This window comes from Pan troglodytes, chromosome 15, assembly GCF_028858775.2.
Source record: "Pan troglodytes isolate AG18354 chromosome 15, NHGRI_mPanTro3-v2.0_pri, whole genome shotgun sequence".
NCBI classification, from domain to species: domain Eukaryota; kingdom Metazoa; phylum Chordata; class Mammalia; order Primates; family Hominidae; genus Pan; species Pan troglodytes.
In genome coordinates, this window is record NC_072413.2 from 68,935,855 (window position 1) to 68,952,369 (window position 16,515).

General features: G+C 36.4%; 1 protein-coding gene across 10 annotated transcripts in view; it reads left to right on the forward strand.

Annotated features, from left to right (window-relative positions):
- The window catches only part of PCNX1 (pecanex 1), a 202,490-nt gene that overhangs the window by 45,054 nt on the left and 140,921 nt on the right, over positions 1-16,515 (forward strand). For all 10 annotated transcript variants that reach the window (XM_016926278.4, XM_016926280.4, XM_016926282.4 and 7 more), the window contains exons 3-4: positions 9,987-10,092; positions 15,987-16,032. In XM_016926278.4, the coding sequence (XP_016781767.1) occupies positions 9,987-10,092; positions 15,987-16,032 (152 nt within the window). The remainder of the gene's footprint in view (positions 1-9,986; positions 10,093-15,986; positions 16,033-16,515) is intronic.

Here is a 16,515-nt window from a genome sequence, read left to right on the forward strand (position 1 = left end):
TGTCATTGCTTCTGAATTGTTTTTTCCATTTTCTTTTACTTTAAAAATTTTTTATTGTGAAATATGTATTCCAAACACTAAGTTAGCAATAATCAAGTGACTACTTCATTACCTACCACACAGCTTAAGAAATAAAACATTATAAAAATACCATATAAGCTTCATGACATTGCTCTCCCATTTCATTCCACTTTTCCCTTCAGGAGTAACCATAATCTTGAATTTTTTGTGAATAACTCCCTTGCTTTTCTTTATTGTTACACACTCTTCGTAGATGTTCCTGAATATATTTATTTATTTTTGTCTGCTTTAGGACATCCTAAGAGAATCATACAGTATGCATTTCTCTGTGAGAGATTTTTTTTTTGCACAATATATTATACTTTATTGACTCACGCATGGTGATGTTTGTAGCTAGAGTTTATTCATATTGACCTACATGTAGTCTGCCACTGTAAGAATAGACCATAGTCTATTTATTCATTCTTCTATTTATAGCCATTCAGATTATTTCTAGTGTTTTTTGTCTTGTGGTACGTGTGTATATCTAGTTTATGTAAGCTGGTTTATAGGGCATTTTCATGTTCAATTTTATCAGGCAATTCCAAGCTGTGTGCCAAAATGATTTTAGCAGTTTATACTCTCACCGGTAGTGTATGAAAGTCCTTATTGTTCACATCTTCAACAACATTTGACATTGGTAAACCTTAAAAATTTGCCATTCACTTAGCTATTGATTTGGGATTTAAAAGAAGAAAATTGGCTGGGCAAGGTGGCTCCTGCCTGTAATCCCAGCACTTTGGGAGGGAGAGATGGGAGGACAGCTTGAAGCCAGGAGTTCCAGATCAGTTTGGGCAACATAGCGAGACCTTGTCTTTACAAAAAATAAAAAATAAAAAAAAATTTTAGCTAGGTATGGTGGTGTGCACCTATAGTGCCAGATACTTGGGAGGCTGAGACAGGAGGATCACTTGAGACCAGGAGTTCAAGAGTTCAGTGGGCTTTGATCACACCACTGCACTCCAGCCTGGGTGGCAGAGCAAGACCCTGTCTTGAAAAAATTTGCCATTCATGAAGTGTAAAAGGTGTCTCATTGTGACTTTCAGTTAACCTTTCTGATTACTACTGAGGTTAAACATTTTATTTTTTTATATATGGTCCATTTAGGTTTTTTCTTTTTTCCAATGCTCATTTATGTTTTGTTTCATTTTTCTTTGGAGCTGTCTTTTTCTTAATGATTAATAGGAATTTTTTATTTTTTTATATATTCATGCTATTCCTTTATTAGTTATGTATATATTACAGTCATCTTCCACTTGTGGCTTGTCATTTTGCTTTCCTTAAAGTTTCTTATGATTATCATATACTCTTAAATTTAGAACAATGAAATTTACCACTTTTTAGTAATCAGGTTTTTTGTTTTTTGTGTTTTTTTCTTTCTTTCTTTTTTTTTTTTTAATGAATTGGAGTTTCACTTTTGTCGCCCAAGCTGGAGTGCAGTGGCACAGTCTCAGCTCACTGCAACCTCTGCCTCCTGGATTCAAGCTAGTCTTTTGCCTTGCCTCCTCAGTAGCTGGGATTACAGGCATGTGCCACCACGCCTGGCTAATTTTGTATTTTTAGTAGAGTCGGGGTCTCACCATGTTGCCAGGCTGGTCTCAAACTCCTGACCTCAGGTGATCCACCCGCCTCAGCCTCCCAAAGTGCTGGGATTACAGGCGTGATCCACGCGCCTGGCTAGCATTTTTGTGTCTGAATTATTTTCTACACGGAGATCAGAAAGGTATTCTGTATTGTCTTTTTGAAGTTTCATGTTTCTTTTGTTTTCACATTTCAATTCTACCCAAAGTTATTTAAGTCTGTAGTATCAGGTAGGTTCTTAAGGCTTATTTTTTTCTTTATGAATCTCTGATTTACCCAGTATTTGTTAAGTGGACCATCTTTTCCTTAGTAATTTGCAGCAGTCTCTATGGCATAAGCTAAATTTTCATTTCTGGTGGCTTGTTTCTGGGCTCTCTGTTCTGTTCTGTTGATCTGCTTGCCTGTGCCATTACCATACCATCCTTATCAGCTTTAAAACATGACTCTTGATAGCCAGTGGGGTAAACCTCCTACCATATTCTTTTTTAGGAGAGACTTCGCTATTCTTGGCTCTTTTGATTTTTGATGTAAACTTCAGAGTCTGCTAGAGAAAGTCTATAGGAACTTGGTATTTTTATTGGAGCTACACTAAATTTGTAGATCCCTCTGCTGAGAATTTGCATCTTTACAATATTGAATCTCTCCATTTATTTAGTCTTTTTAAATACCTTTCAGTAATAGTTTTTCATTTTCTCCATTAAAAGGAAATTTATGATTTTATATTATTTATGCTAGTATAAAGTATAATTTTGTTTTTCCCCCTAAAATGTCGCAGTTTATTTTGTGTCTAGCAATCTTATTAAACCCCCTTATTAATGATGTTCCCTTGTCTATATAATCACAATTATTTCTTACTTTCTAGTCCTTATACTTCTTGTTTAATTTTTTTCACTGGCTATGATATGTAGCACATGGTTAAATTGAAGTATTATTGGTGTACATCCTTGTCTTTTTTCTAATCTTTAATATTTTTAAGTTTCACTAGTAAGTAAGATCTTTGTTGTAGGTTTTTGTTTTTGACGTCTCCTTTCCTCACCCTCACACTTGTGCATCTCATGTTCTGTTCTGAGGAAAAGAAATGAATAGGAAAATAAATACTTGTATATCTAGATCCTATCACTGTGCGTGGTACATTGTGGCTCTCAGTTTGTTGTGTGAATGAATAAATATAGCAGAACTACTTGAGCTTTATGGTTTTCATTGGTCTCTCTTTTATGTGGTACAGCAGGTAAAAAATGGTTCAATCTTTTAGAGAAAGAATCAGGCACTAATTTTTTTTATATTTCTAATGCTTCAGGAAGTAACATTGAATTTTAGGATTTGAATACAAACATTTGAAGAAAGATCATGGTTTCTGTATGTTTCTCATGGCAGTAATGCTTATGATATTGTAAACTACGGATCAATTTAAACTGTATGAAGCTGGATTTTAGGCTGTTTTCTGAGAGAGATTATTGTGTTTAGGAACTTTGTTCCTGTGAATATAGGAACTTCGTTTTTATCCTTATTTTTATGAGCATCATTTTACTCCAGATTTACAAACTTGGTATTGTAATGGTGTTGCAAAGTTTCTGATCAAAGCCTGAGAGCATGAGCAATAAATATGATACTAATAATCAACAAATTAGTTTGTGAAGACTTCTCTGTAATTCAGATTTGATCCCTTCTGCTTTTCTGCCTTTCCCTGTACCTGGTTTGTTTTTTTTCTTAACAGATGGGGAAGTTAAGCCATAAAGGTAGATATTACCTGAATTTGGTGTATTGCTTACTGCAGTAGACCACTTTGCTACTGTGAGAATTATAAACTACTATGCTTTCCAGGTATGTGCTGAAGTCTCCATTGCTGCAAACCTGCAAGTCTTGCCAATAAAGAAAACTCTTACTCAGCTATTTTATATGTTTAGCTATATTTAGAACATCTATAGCTTGGCTAAGAGTTTTACTTCTGAATTTATAGAGAAGAAAGAAGTGCAGAAATTTTACTAGAGGGTTTTTTTTTTTAATAAAAACCCCTGTTCATTTTTTCTCTTCATCATTTTTATTCCTTTGATATCTCCTTTCTTCCCACGCATTGTTGTTTGTTGACCATTAGTTCTAAATCATTATTTCTCAACTGGGGGTAATTTTGTCCCCCAGGGCACATGTAGCAATGTCTGGAGCTTTTTTTGGTTGTCACACTGAGGGGCTGCTGCTGACATCTAGTGGGTAAAGGCCAGAGATGCTGCTAGCCATCCTACAATGCAGTCAAAAATTATTTGCCCCCAAAATGTCAATAGTACTGAGTTTTAAAATCCCTGCTCTAAATAATGGTGTTTACTTTCGGTTTTGACCTGGAAAGAGACTAGTGCCTATTTGGTGTAAGGCAGTATGTTTTCTTAGAAAGAATAAGGGCCAAGCGCAGTGGCTCACGCTTGTATTCCCAGCACTTTGGGAGGCCAAGGTGGGAGGATCCCTTGAGGCCAGGATTTTGAGACCAGCCTGGATAATACAGTGAGACTCTGTCTCTACCAAATAAATAAATAAATAAATAAAAAATTAGCCGGGTGTGGTGGCATGGGCATGTAGCAGCCCCAGCTACTCAGGAGGTGGAGGTGGGAGGATCACTTGAGCCCAGGAGTTTGAGGCTGCAGTGAGCTATGATTGCACCACTGTACCCCAGCCTGGGTGACAGGGCAAGACCCTGTCTCTTAAAAAAACAACAACAAAAAAAAAAACCACAAAAAAAGCAAGAATGTGGGCTTTAGGGTTTCACAGACCTGGTTTTTGAGCCTTATCTTAGGCCATGCTGGTTATGAGTACGTGTATTCAAGTGTGTGGGAAATAAAGAAAGAACAGATATGATAACTTATTTGCAGAGTGCTGAGGAGGTATTATTTCTGTCCTCCCCTCCCACGTGAACTCCAGGTACCAGTGACTCAGTTTATGTTTCATTCCTCCTCTGAGACGTTAGGCAAGTTTTTTTGCCTTTTGGTTTTCAGTTTTTTCAACAGTAAGAGGAGAATAATAACTGTAAGAGGAGAATCATATCATAAATATTAAGGAAGGTTTCATCAGAAAATGCAAATAAAGCACGTACTGCTATGACTGGATATAATAAGTACTGAGTAAATATTTGTTTTTATTATATTATTATTATTATTATTTTGAGACAGGGTCTTGCTCTGTTGCCCAGGCTGGAGTGCAGTGGTGCAATCATAGCTCACTGCAGCCTTTACCTCCCGGGCTAAATCTGTCTACTAACCTCAGCCTCTTGAGTTGCTGGGAGTACAGGCACATGCCACCACGCTTGGGTAATGTTTTTGTAGAGATGGGGTTTTGTCATGTTGCCCAGTCTGGTCTCGAACTCCTGGGCTCAAGTGATCTGCCCATCTTGGCCTCCCACGTGCTAGGATTACAGGCATGAACCACACACCCAGCCTGTTTTTATGTATTATTAATAATAACTGTATGTTCAGATTGTAATAATTTGGACTTGCTATCAAAAGTGATGTATAAAACTAGGCAAGATTATCCATCAGTTGATGACTGGATAAACAAATGTGGTTTATTCATAGAGTGGAATATTACTTGGCTATAAAAAGGAATGAAATACTGATGCATGCTACGACGTGGATGAACCTTGAAAACATTATGCTAAGTGAAAGAAGCCAGACACAAAACATCACATATAATTCCATTTATATAGAATGTCCAGGACAGGGAAATCTGTAAAGACAGAATGTAAATTAATGGTTGTCTAGGGCTAAGGAGGATGGAAAGGGACGGGTAGTAATGGTTAAAGGGGTTTGTTTTTGAGGTGATAAAAGTGGTCTAAAATTGGCTTTGGTGGTGGTTTCATAATTTAATGAATACGTTAAAAACCATTGAATTATACAGCTTAAAAGGGTGAACTGTACGATATGTGAATCATATTTCAATAAAGTTGACATATATGTATGTATATGTGTGTGTGTATGTATGTGTGTATGTATATATATAGAGAGAGAGAGAGAGACTAGGCAAGATGAGGGCTGTCTCTCCTTTCTGTGTTGTTATTTCTTAATCTGTACTTTGCTCTCCATCTTCTGATTTCTTTGGATCTCACTTAGAGGATGCATTCTAGTGGAGAAACCGTAATATTGCTGAATATTTGAATATTCATTACTAATTTAGTGTGGTGATAGTGCCTCTATATACATACTTAAAGTTTTTCCAATTTAGAAAAATTTCTCCTCTGTCCTACATAGCTTGTATGAGTTAACACCAGACAGCTTATAAACATGAACATGTTCTACATTTCTCACACATGAGTATTTGTATACTGAATTGGCCATATGTTTACCTGAGTTCCAATATATTTTATTTTTATAAATGGATAGTAAGTTAGAAAGCTAGTTTTCTTTGTTGAACCTTAATTAGCTACTGTAGTCAATGGCTTAGAGTTAGGAACCTGTTACGCAAACAGGGACATTATAATTATGAGATAATTGATAATAAAAACACACTAGAGTTCAAACTGCTATAATGTTAAATACTTAAATGGAAAATTATATATTGCCTATATCTTTTGATTGCAGCTGTCAGAATACCCAAAAAAGTTTAAGGGAATTTACTACTCACATTACTGAAAAGTCTGCACGTGAGGGATGTCTTCAGATGTATCAGGATGCAACGTTTCAAACTGTCACTTCATGTCCCTGCTTCTCTTCTTCTCGCCAGTCTCTGTTCTTTTCTATTATTTTGGCTTCTTAGAACAGGCTGCCCCTTAATGGTTATAAGATGGCTGCAGCACCTCCAGGCCTTAAGTCTCAACATTAAGAGTAGCAGATATAGAGAAATTTCCTGCCACCAATAAGACACTCCTGGCCTGATTCAAACTAGCCTGGGTTGGGTCCTGTGCTTATTCTAGAGCTAATCTCAATGACCAGAACAATGGGATATGCTGATGACTGGACAGTAGAGCCCACCCCTAAACCTGAGGGTGGGGTCAACATTACCCAAAAACCTGTGAGAATTTGAGATGAGGTGGTTCACCTGAAGAATTTGGGGTTGCTTTTTTTTTTTTTTTTTTTACATAATCAGGAGGTTGAATTGGATGCCAGATAGCAAGATATATCCTCTGTAATGTCCAACACATATATTGTAACTTTTATCCAGATAATAGCAAAAAAAAAAAAAAAAAAAAATATATATATATATATATATATATATAGACTATTGACTACTTACTCTGTTTATACCAGGTAGAATTAGTAAAAAACTCTGGGCAAAAAGTAGGATTATGACTTATTCTAAGAGTTGTCTTCCTGAGGAACCTTATGTAGCATTTTCTAAGTTTTGTGAAATTTGGTGTGTGGTTTTTTCCCCGTAAATCTGGGTTCCTGTTATCTTTTTTTTTTTAAATTATTATTATACTTTAAGTTTTAGGGTACATGTGCACAATGTGCAGTTTAGTTACATATGTATACACGTGCCATGCTGGTGTGCTGCACCCATTAACTCGTCATTTAGCATTAGGTATATCTTCTAATGCTATCCCTCCCCCCTCCCCCCACCCCACAACAGTCCCCAGAGTGTGATGTTCCCTTTCCTGTGTCCATGTGTTCTCATTGTTCAATTCCCACCTATGAGTGAGAATATGCGGTGTTTGGTTTTTTGTTCTTGCAATAGTTTACTGAGAATGATGGTTTCCAATTTCATCCATGTCCCTACAAAGGACATGAACTCATCATTTTTTATGGCTGCATAGTATTCCATGGTGTATATGTGCCACATTTTCTTAATCCAGTCTATCATTGTTGGACATTTGGGTTGGTTCCAAGTCTTTGCTATTGTGAATAGTGCTGCAGTAAACATACGTGTGCATGTGTCTTTATAGCAGCATGATTTATAGTCCTTTGGGTATATACCCAGTAATGGAATGGCTGGGTCAAATGGTATTTCTAGTTCTAGATCCCTGAGGAATCGCCACACTGACTTCCACAGTGGTTGAACTAGTTTACAGTCCCACCAACAGTGTAAAAGTGTTCCTATTTCTCCACATCCTCTCCAGCACCTGTTGTTTCCTGACTTTTTAATGATCACCATTCTAACTGGTGTGAGATGGTATCTCATTGTGGTTTTGATTTGCATTTCTCTGATGGCCAGTGATGGTGAGCATTTTTTCATGTGTTTTTTGGCTGCGTAAATGTCTTCTTTTGAGAAGTGTCTGTTCATGTCCTTCGCCCACTTTTTGATGGGGTTGTTTGTTTTGTTCTTGTAAATTTGTTTGAATTCATTATAGATTCTGGATATTAGCCCTTTGTCAGATGAATAGGTTGCGAAAATTTTCTCCCATTTTGTAGGTTGCCTGTTCACTCTGATGGTAGTTTCTTTTGCTGTGCAGAAGCTCTTTAGTTTAATTAGATCCCATTTGTCAATTTTGGCTTTTGTTGCCATTGCTTTTGGTGTTTTAGACATCAAGTCCTTACCCATGCCTATGTCCTGAATGGTAATGCCTAGGTTTTCTTCTAGGGTTTTTATGGTTTTAGGTCTAACGTTTAAGTCTTTAATCCATCTTCACATGATTATCTCAAGATGCAGAAAAGGCCTTTGACAAAATTCAACAACACTTCATGCTAAAAACTCTCAATAAATTAGGTATCGATGGGACGTATCTCAAAATAATAAGAGCTATCTATGACAGACCCACAGTCAATATCATACTGAATGGGCAAAAACTGGAAGCATTCCCTTTGAAAACTGGCACAAGACAGGGATGCCCTCTCACCACTCCTATTCAACATAGTGTTGGAAGTTCTGGCCAGGGCAATTAGGCAGGAGAAGGAAATAAAGGGTATTCAATTAGGAAAAGAGGAAGTCAAATTGTCCCTGTTTGCAAGTGACATGATTGTATATCTAGAAAACCCCATTGTCTCAGCCCAAAATCTCCTTAAGCTGATAAGCAACTTCAGCAAAGTCTCAGGATACAAAATCAATGTACAAAAATCACAAGCATTCTTATACACCAATAACAGACAAACAGAGAGCCAAATCATGAATGAACTCCCATTCACAATTGCTTCAAAGAGAATAAAATACCTAGGAATCCAACTTACAAGGGACATGAAGTACCTCTTCATGGAGAACTACAAACCACTGCTCAAGGAAATAAAAGAGGATACAAACAAATGGAAGAATATTCCATGCTCATGGGTAGGAAGAATCAATATCGTGAAAATGGCCATACTGCCCAAGGTAATTTATAGATTCAATGCCATCCCCATCAAGCTACCAATGACTTTCTTCACAGAATTGGAAAAAACTACTTTGAAGTTCATATGGAACCAAAAAAGAGCCCGCATCGCCAAGTCAATCCTAAGCCAAAAGAACAAAGCTGGAGGCATCACACTACCTGACTCAAACTCTACTACAAGGCTACAGTAACCAAAACAGCATGGTACTGGTACCAAAACAGAGATATAGATCAATGGAACAGAACAGAGCCCTCAGAAATAACGCCGCGTATCTATAACTATCTGATCTTTGACAAACCTGAGAAAAACAAGCAACGGGGAAAGGATTCCCTATTTAATAAATGGTGCTGGGAAAACTGGCTAGCCATATGTAGAAAGCTGAAACTGGATCCCTTCCTTACACCTTATACAAAAATTAATCCTGTTATCTTTAAGTACTGTGTTTGGGCTTCTCCGGTGCTTTGAACCTAGTACTTTTCTCTTTTTTGTCTTTCTGTATCGTTACTACATAGCATCACTTTCTTTTTTTAACCTTGGCCTTCTAAACATGTACAGATGTAAAATCTTAGGTTTCCAGTTCTGTAAAACAAGTTAGTATTCTAGTTAAATTCTGTTTACTTAAAGAATACAGATACAAATAGCTTGACCTGGGCGACTGTTCTCTTGTGTGTTCATCACTGTATCATGCGGCTCATTGAGGCTGATCTCACGGGGATTCGTTAATGTAATATCTGATTACATTCTGTGTTTACAATTGAACAATTTCTCTTTGCTCTAGGGAAGCCAAAGGCAGTCATTTCTTTGTGAGAGTGGTTTGATGGCACATATCGTAACATATTTAGTATGCTATAATTGTAATTAATGCCAGTTTCTAATGTTGGATTTGATGTAGACAGTTTGGAATAAGAGAGTTTTACATATTTTCAAGTAGTGATGTGGTTATAAAATAGTTCCAAGTATCAGACTTGTAAATGAAGAATGATCGTTGTTTACCTTTTTTGCTATTTGCTGGATTAAAAATCAGAACCTCTTAGTTTTGTGGAAAAAAGTATAACTTAAAAAATTAACAAAGGAAAAGCATTGGAGTCAGAATAATGACAGTTACTCTTTTTCTCATTTTTTTCTCCACAGTGATCCTGGTGGAGGGATTGAAATGTCTGAGTTCATCCGAGAGGCCACACCCCCAGTTGGTTGCAGTTCCAGAAATTCTTATGCCGGTCTAGATCCAAGCAACCAGGTAGGAACCTGTGCTGTTTTATTTTGCCTTTTTCCCTCCTCCTGATGGTGGTCTCCGTTATTCTCATGTCTTTAAGTCGGCTGATGTTTTGTCATATCTTTCTGATTATTATTTTTAATTGCTTATTAATAACATCTTTTATTAATATTCTTTTTAAGTTACTTTTCACATTGATTAATTACATATTTGTTGAGCATTACCACAGACTCATCTTTGGGTGTATAGTTTTGATTATGACAGTTGTGAATAGCCTTAGGAAATTTAGCTTCTAGCTTGCACTATCTTCACATCATGTGTATTAGAGAGGTGTAGATGTCTGTGGTTACCCCCAGTTTAAACGTGGCCAAAAAGTAAAAATTAAAAATAAATGCTGAAAATCTCTCAGTGTTCAAGATGTTTAATGGGAAGGCTAAAAGTAAAATACAAATTTGCTTTTACCAATTTTAATGTCTTTCTACTATGTAACTTTTAAAATGGTAACTCTTGAAGTTTTATTTCAAAACTTGGCTGGACCTTTGCTGCTCTAGTCCTCTTATTCATCCTAAATACCCGTACACTAATCAAAGTCCCAGTTACTCCTGCTGTCCTTCTCAGCAGATGATTTCATTGGGTAGAGTAAAATTCTATGAACTTTGTTGGAAACGTTCATGGTCTTCTCTTAGCAGACCTTTACATAACTATAGGTTTTAGTAGTTGCTATGTCCGTCTTTTCATTATATAGAAGAAGAAATAGCTGATTTATATCAGGGTCTGGACTAGACCTCACTTCTCACTCCAGTCTTCTTGTTATCATATGACACAGCTTGTGGATTGAAACCATTCTTCTCTTTTCTGCCTGCTTTCTGTTCTAGAGACAGACTTAGTCATCTTTATTTTCTGGTCTAACTCTTCTTGTAACTATCCTACATTTCTCAAGATTTTCAAACACCTTATGGTGTTGACCCTTTCTTTTGCAGATGAGTACTTATTTATATGGCACTTTACAAGGCTCTACAGAGTAGATTTTCCTCTTTTTTTCTTCTGTCTTATATACTGCCTTGTGTACAGTTGACTTTAAATTAATGATTGCTAATTGTCCTTATGTGTCTAGGTAATAAAACATTAGAGGTAGATCAGACCTAGCTTCTCATTTAACAAATGAGTAAATAGCAGATATAATTCTGCCAACTCTGTCCTGTAGTATTCTACTCTTCTGCATTGGTAGCCTTAAGAACAATGTTATGAAAAACACTATATGAATCAAAATCTTGAACAGGGTCTTGTTTTCTAATATATTTTGATAGAAGATTTGACTCTGATTAACATGTTCATGATTTAAAGTTAAAGTGAATGACTAAACTATTAAAGGTAACAGTTTTGAACCTAGTACCTTTCTCTCTTTTGTCTTTCTGTATCGTTACTACATAGCATCACTTTCTTTTTTTAACCTTGGCCTTCTAAACATGTACAGATCTAAAATCTTAGGTTTCCAGTTCTGTAAAACAAGTTAGTATTCTAGTTAAATTCTGTTTACTTAAAGAATACAGATACAAATAGCTTGACCAGGGCGACTGTTCTCTTGTGTGTTCATCACTGTATCATGCGGCTCATTCGGACTGATCTAGTGAGTACAGAACATGTAGGTTGTTAAATTTATCTTCCTTCCATAACAAGCTCATGGAATGGGAGATGTCAAGAGTTTTTTTGTTGTTGTTGTTTGTTTGTTTAAAGAATGTGAAAAGAGCTATGACATATTAATTAGATTGATACTTTTTTTTTCTGAGATAGAATCTTGCTCTGTCATCCAGGCTGGAGTGCAATGGCACAATCTTGGCTCACTGCAACCTCCATCTCACAGGTTGAAGCCATTCTCGTGCCTCAGCCTCCCAAGTTGCTGGGATTACAGGTGTCTGCCACCACACCTGGCTAATTTTTTTGCATTTTTAGTAGAGATGGGGTTCACCATGTTGTCCAGACTACCTCGAACTCCTGACCTCAGGTGGTCTGCCCACCTCAGCCTCCCAAAGTGCTGGGATTACAGATGTGAGCCACCATGCCCAGCCTTAGATTGATACTTTTTGTTTCAAATTTTACAATGCCTGTTTGAAGACAAGGGTTACTATCCTTGATCCTGTTTTTTTGTTGGCCTTGTGTTTCTCTGTCTCTTTTTATAGAATGAAATAACTCAATTCTTGAATATGGCTGCATGTCTTGTATTCTTAATTAACCCTGGGCTTTCTTCTTATTGACAGACGTAGGTAGTATCAGACCCCCAGAGAGTAAGCCTACATTTCTCCAATCATCTTTTGGAGACCTTTTTTCCTTTTTACAAAAAGGAAAGATGAAAGGGCCAGCAGTGGCCAGGCACTTTTGGATCCTGTGACCATGGCATCGTGTCTCTTGGAACTTGCCTGTTTGTTTTAGGGAGGGAGTCCCTTTTTGACTGTGATTAAAGCATGTGTGCATGTTGTTAAACACACAGCATACCTTTTACTTTAAATAATAACTTTTTAATAAAAATGGGCAAATATTGGAGGTTATTGTGCTACTTGGATTTTAGTGTTTTCGTTTTATACTGTTTATGACAAAATAAATGGTTGACATAATTATTCTTACCCTTTAGAGAAGCTGAAGTGAGGAGGAAGAGTCTGGCTTTTTGCATATTGCTGGAGATATTACCATTATAGACATACTGTTGTTTCTTGTATGTATTTTATTATATAATGTGTAAGATACTGCTACACATTATCATATTTTATATAAATTTCTTGGGTACTAAACAGTGAACCCACTGACCATGGTAGCTACATCGTGGTCATTGTTACTATTCTTTCCTTCACCTCTGCCTTTCTCCCTTTCATCTTCTACCCACCATTTCCATTCTTTCTTTTCCCTACCTTTATTCCTCTCCTTACCTCCTTCTCTTTCCTTTTGTCACTTTTCTACCTTCAAATATTTTAGCGCCCAATAGTATTCAAGGCATTCTACTTAGTGTGGGTTGGGGAGTGGGTCTTATACTGAAAGAGATTGTGATCTCATAGTAGGTGTGATATAAGTAACCAAAGATAAATATGTGATATATGTTACCAAGGGGCCAGGCGCGGTGGCTCACGCCTGTAATTCCAGCACTTTGGGAGGCCGAGGTAGGTGGATCACGAGGTTGGGAGATTGAGACCAGCCTGGCTAGTATGGTGAAACTCCGTCTCTACTAAAAATACAAAAAATTAGCTGGGTGTGGTGGCATGCACCTGTATTCCCAGCTACCCAGGAGGCTGAGGCAGGAGAATTGCTTGAACCCGGGAGGTGGAGGTTGCAGTGAGCTGAGATGGCACCACTGCACTCCAGCCTGGGCAACAGAGTGAGACTCCGTCTCAAAAAAAAAAAAAAAAAAAAAAAAAAAGATAACGAAGTAAAAATTGCCGTAGGAATGGTACAGAAGAAGAGCTAATGATTTCATAGGATAAAATAATTGTTTCCAGCTGGAGAGACAGGCATGGCTTCTTGGGGCAGGTGGCCTTGCCTGATATGCTCTCTAGTTAGAAGTAACCTTTCTTCCCTGGTATCCATAATCCTTCCTATGGCACTTGTCATAGAGAAGAAACAGTGGAATATTTTAGTTTATGCAAAGCACTTAAATAAAAAACTTCACCCTCAAGTGTAAAAAGATACTGTTTTTTCTTAATCTTTACATTTTCATTTTTAGGAAATTTAATGAGTGAGGGTAAACAGGAAAATTAAAATAATCTATGTCATAATTGATTTATCATGAGCATTAATATCATTAAGTGTTTTTCTACAGTGACACTTTGGGGAATGCATTGCATTTGGATGTACTATAGTTTATATTCTGGAGCCCTGTTGTTTCACTTGTAAATAGTCATGATTCTTTTTGAGGGGAAGCATAATGCAGAAAAGTATGAAGAATAAAATATAACCACTCTATTATACCTGTTAAGAATGTTTTTGTCAACAAGTAATAGAATACTCAACTAATAGTGACTTAAAGAAATAGTTGTTTTTCACCTAAATCTGGAGGTGATTGTGTGGCATTTGTGTTCAGCAGCCTAATGTTAGGCCTCTGGATTGGCATCTCTGCAGTTCTCTAGGCTTTTTTCTCAGGGTTGCAGGACGAGCACAGCAGCTTCAATCAAGACCCTGTTTGAAAAGTTAGGAAGCAAGCAGTAGTGTGGGACAGAGATTTTCCTTGATCACTTTCTTCTCAGACACACAAAGACGTTTTCCTGAAGCCCTCCAGCAGATTCTCCCACACGTTCATTCACCAGAACTAGTTCATACACCTACCTCTAGACCAGGGATTGGGCGTACTTCTCATATATCAGAAGGTGTATGACCAATTTTGGAACAAAATAGGGAGATTGTTAAAGAAGGAGAAAGGGAATACTTTGAGCTTCTGAGCAAATGACTACCATATCCGTGTTTAAAAATTTTTTTTTAAGTTTAAATTCCTAGATGGGTATGCATAAAATGGTGTTTTTGTTTTCTTGTTTGTTTTTAAATTTCTGTCTAGGAATTTATATTTAATTCTAGCAGAAAAATAGCATATGTTAATTCTATAACTTATGTAGCAGGTGTTGTAAGAATGAAACTTTCTTTTGCGATAAAATGCTTTTTGGTTTTTTTGTTGCTGGCAAATTGCAATGTCTTTTATGGCTAATTGAAAGCAGAAATTAGGAAAAACTAGAAGAACCAAGCTTAATAAAATAGTTCAAAATTATTACAAAGCTTTTTTTTATTGGCTACCTCAAGAGTTTATTTGTAGTTTCAACAGATATATGTATGCATATTTTTATTTACTTTTTCACTGGCATGTAACTTACACAGCGTAGTGCACACCTTCAGTGTACAGCTAAGTGAATTTTTACATCTGTGTGCACCCATTCAGTTGCCATCCAGATCAAGAAAGGCCTTCATGTCCCTTCAAAGTCAACATTAACTTATATTTTGAGTGATTTCTTGTGATATACACCTACTAAATCAAACCAATGAAGAGGAAGATGTGGTAAAGTATAAAGTAGTATATGAATGTTCTTAATTTTATTTTACAGTGCTAACTTTGCTTGACTGTTTTCTTCTTTGAATCCATGAAAACGAGTTATAGGAAGAGTTGCTAAGACTTGTTGATTTAGTAACTGTTATGTTATCTTTGGTTTCCTTAATGTGTTTGTGGAATTTGTGGTATTTATTTATATGATTTTCATGGTAGTATAATAAATAATGGCTGTGAAATTTTAGGGAAGTGTTAAACTATCTTGAATATAAGCACTAAAAGCTCAACAATCAGGTTTTAATTTTCTCCTTATAGTTTGTGCTAAAAATTCATTTTTCATGGATGCCTTAGACTTATTGATTTATTTTTTAATGTTCTGTCTATAAAGAAATACTTACTTTTGTCTCCAACTAAAAAAGGTACATAATGATACACTTACAATTCGATGGTTAGACTTATGCTGCACTTTGTAGTGTATGTTAATGTTTGTCTGCCAAACCTTCCTTTTATACCCTAAGAAGTCTAAATTTATTTCAGGTAGACATAAAGCCTGGTTTTGCTTTTGTTTATAACATGAACATGTCATGATGTAGTATAAAAATGATAATTGTATGACATGAGTTGCTTGAGATTGGAGGATCTGGCTCTGGGGGGGCTCCGTCAGTCCTGAGCATGCAGAGGGATTGGGTAGCTCCGCATATCAGTAAGACACACGCAGCCTGTGCCGCAGCCAACAGGTTGCGTGGCTCCAATAGAGCTTGTCCAACAAGTATCTTCTAATATTGATAAAAATGATCGATAACATGTTTTGATCATATAATTTTGTTTGATAATCTTGCTAGTGTGTATTGATAATGACATAGCTAGCATTTTAATTAGTTTTATTTACTTCATGTCATGTTTTCAGATTGGATCTGGTTCCTCGCGTCTTGGAACAGCAGCAACTATTAAAGGTAGGTGTGATCTAACTTAAAAGTTGCACCTGCCTTTCCCTTTCATTTTGGTTGTAATGAAGATAACAGTACTGTACATTCAAATGTAATGTAAAAAATCATTCTTGAAATTCTTTTATAGATAAAATTATTTATCTTATTAAAGGTTGGTTGACTTAAATTGTGTTCTCTTTCATCATCCAAATTTCACAAAAGTGTTTGACCACTTACATTACATTGCGTGAATTACGTAAGTTTTGATCTATAAGAAACTTCCTTGCCCTTGAGGGAAAACACTTTTGTGGGTTTTAGTGGGGTTCATGGAAAACTAAGTAATTTGATGTGAAACCTTTTAATGTGGGCACAAATGAAAGAACAAAAAAGAGCAAGTTATTTTCTGCTATTTGATCTATTCAGATAAATTCATATTGTTTTCACCCTATAGTTTTTTAGGTTAATAATTTTCCCTGGGAAGGAAATTCATGTTGGGTCAAGTTATGTAAT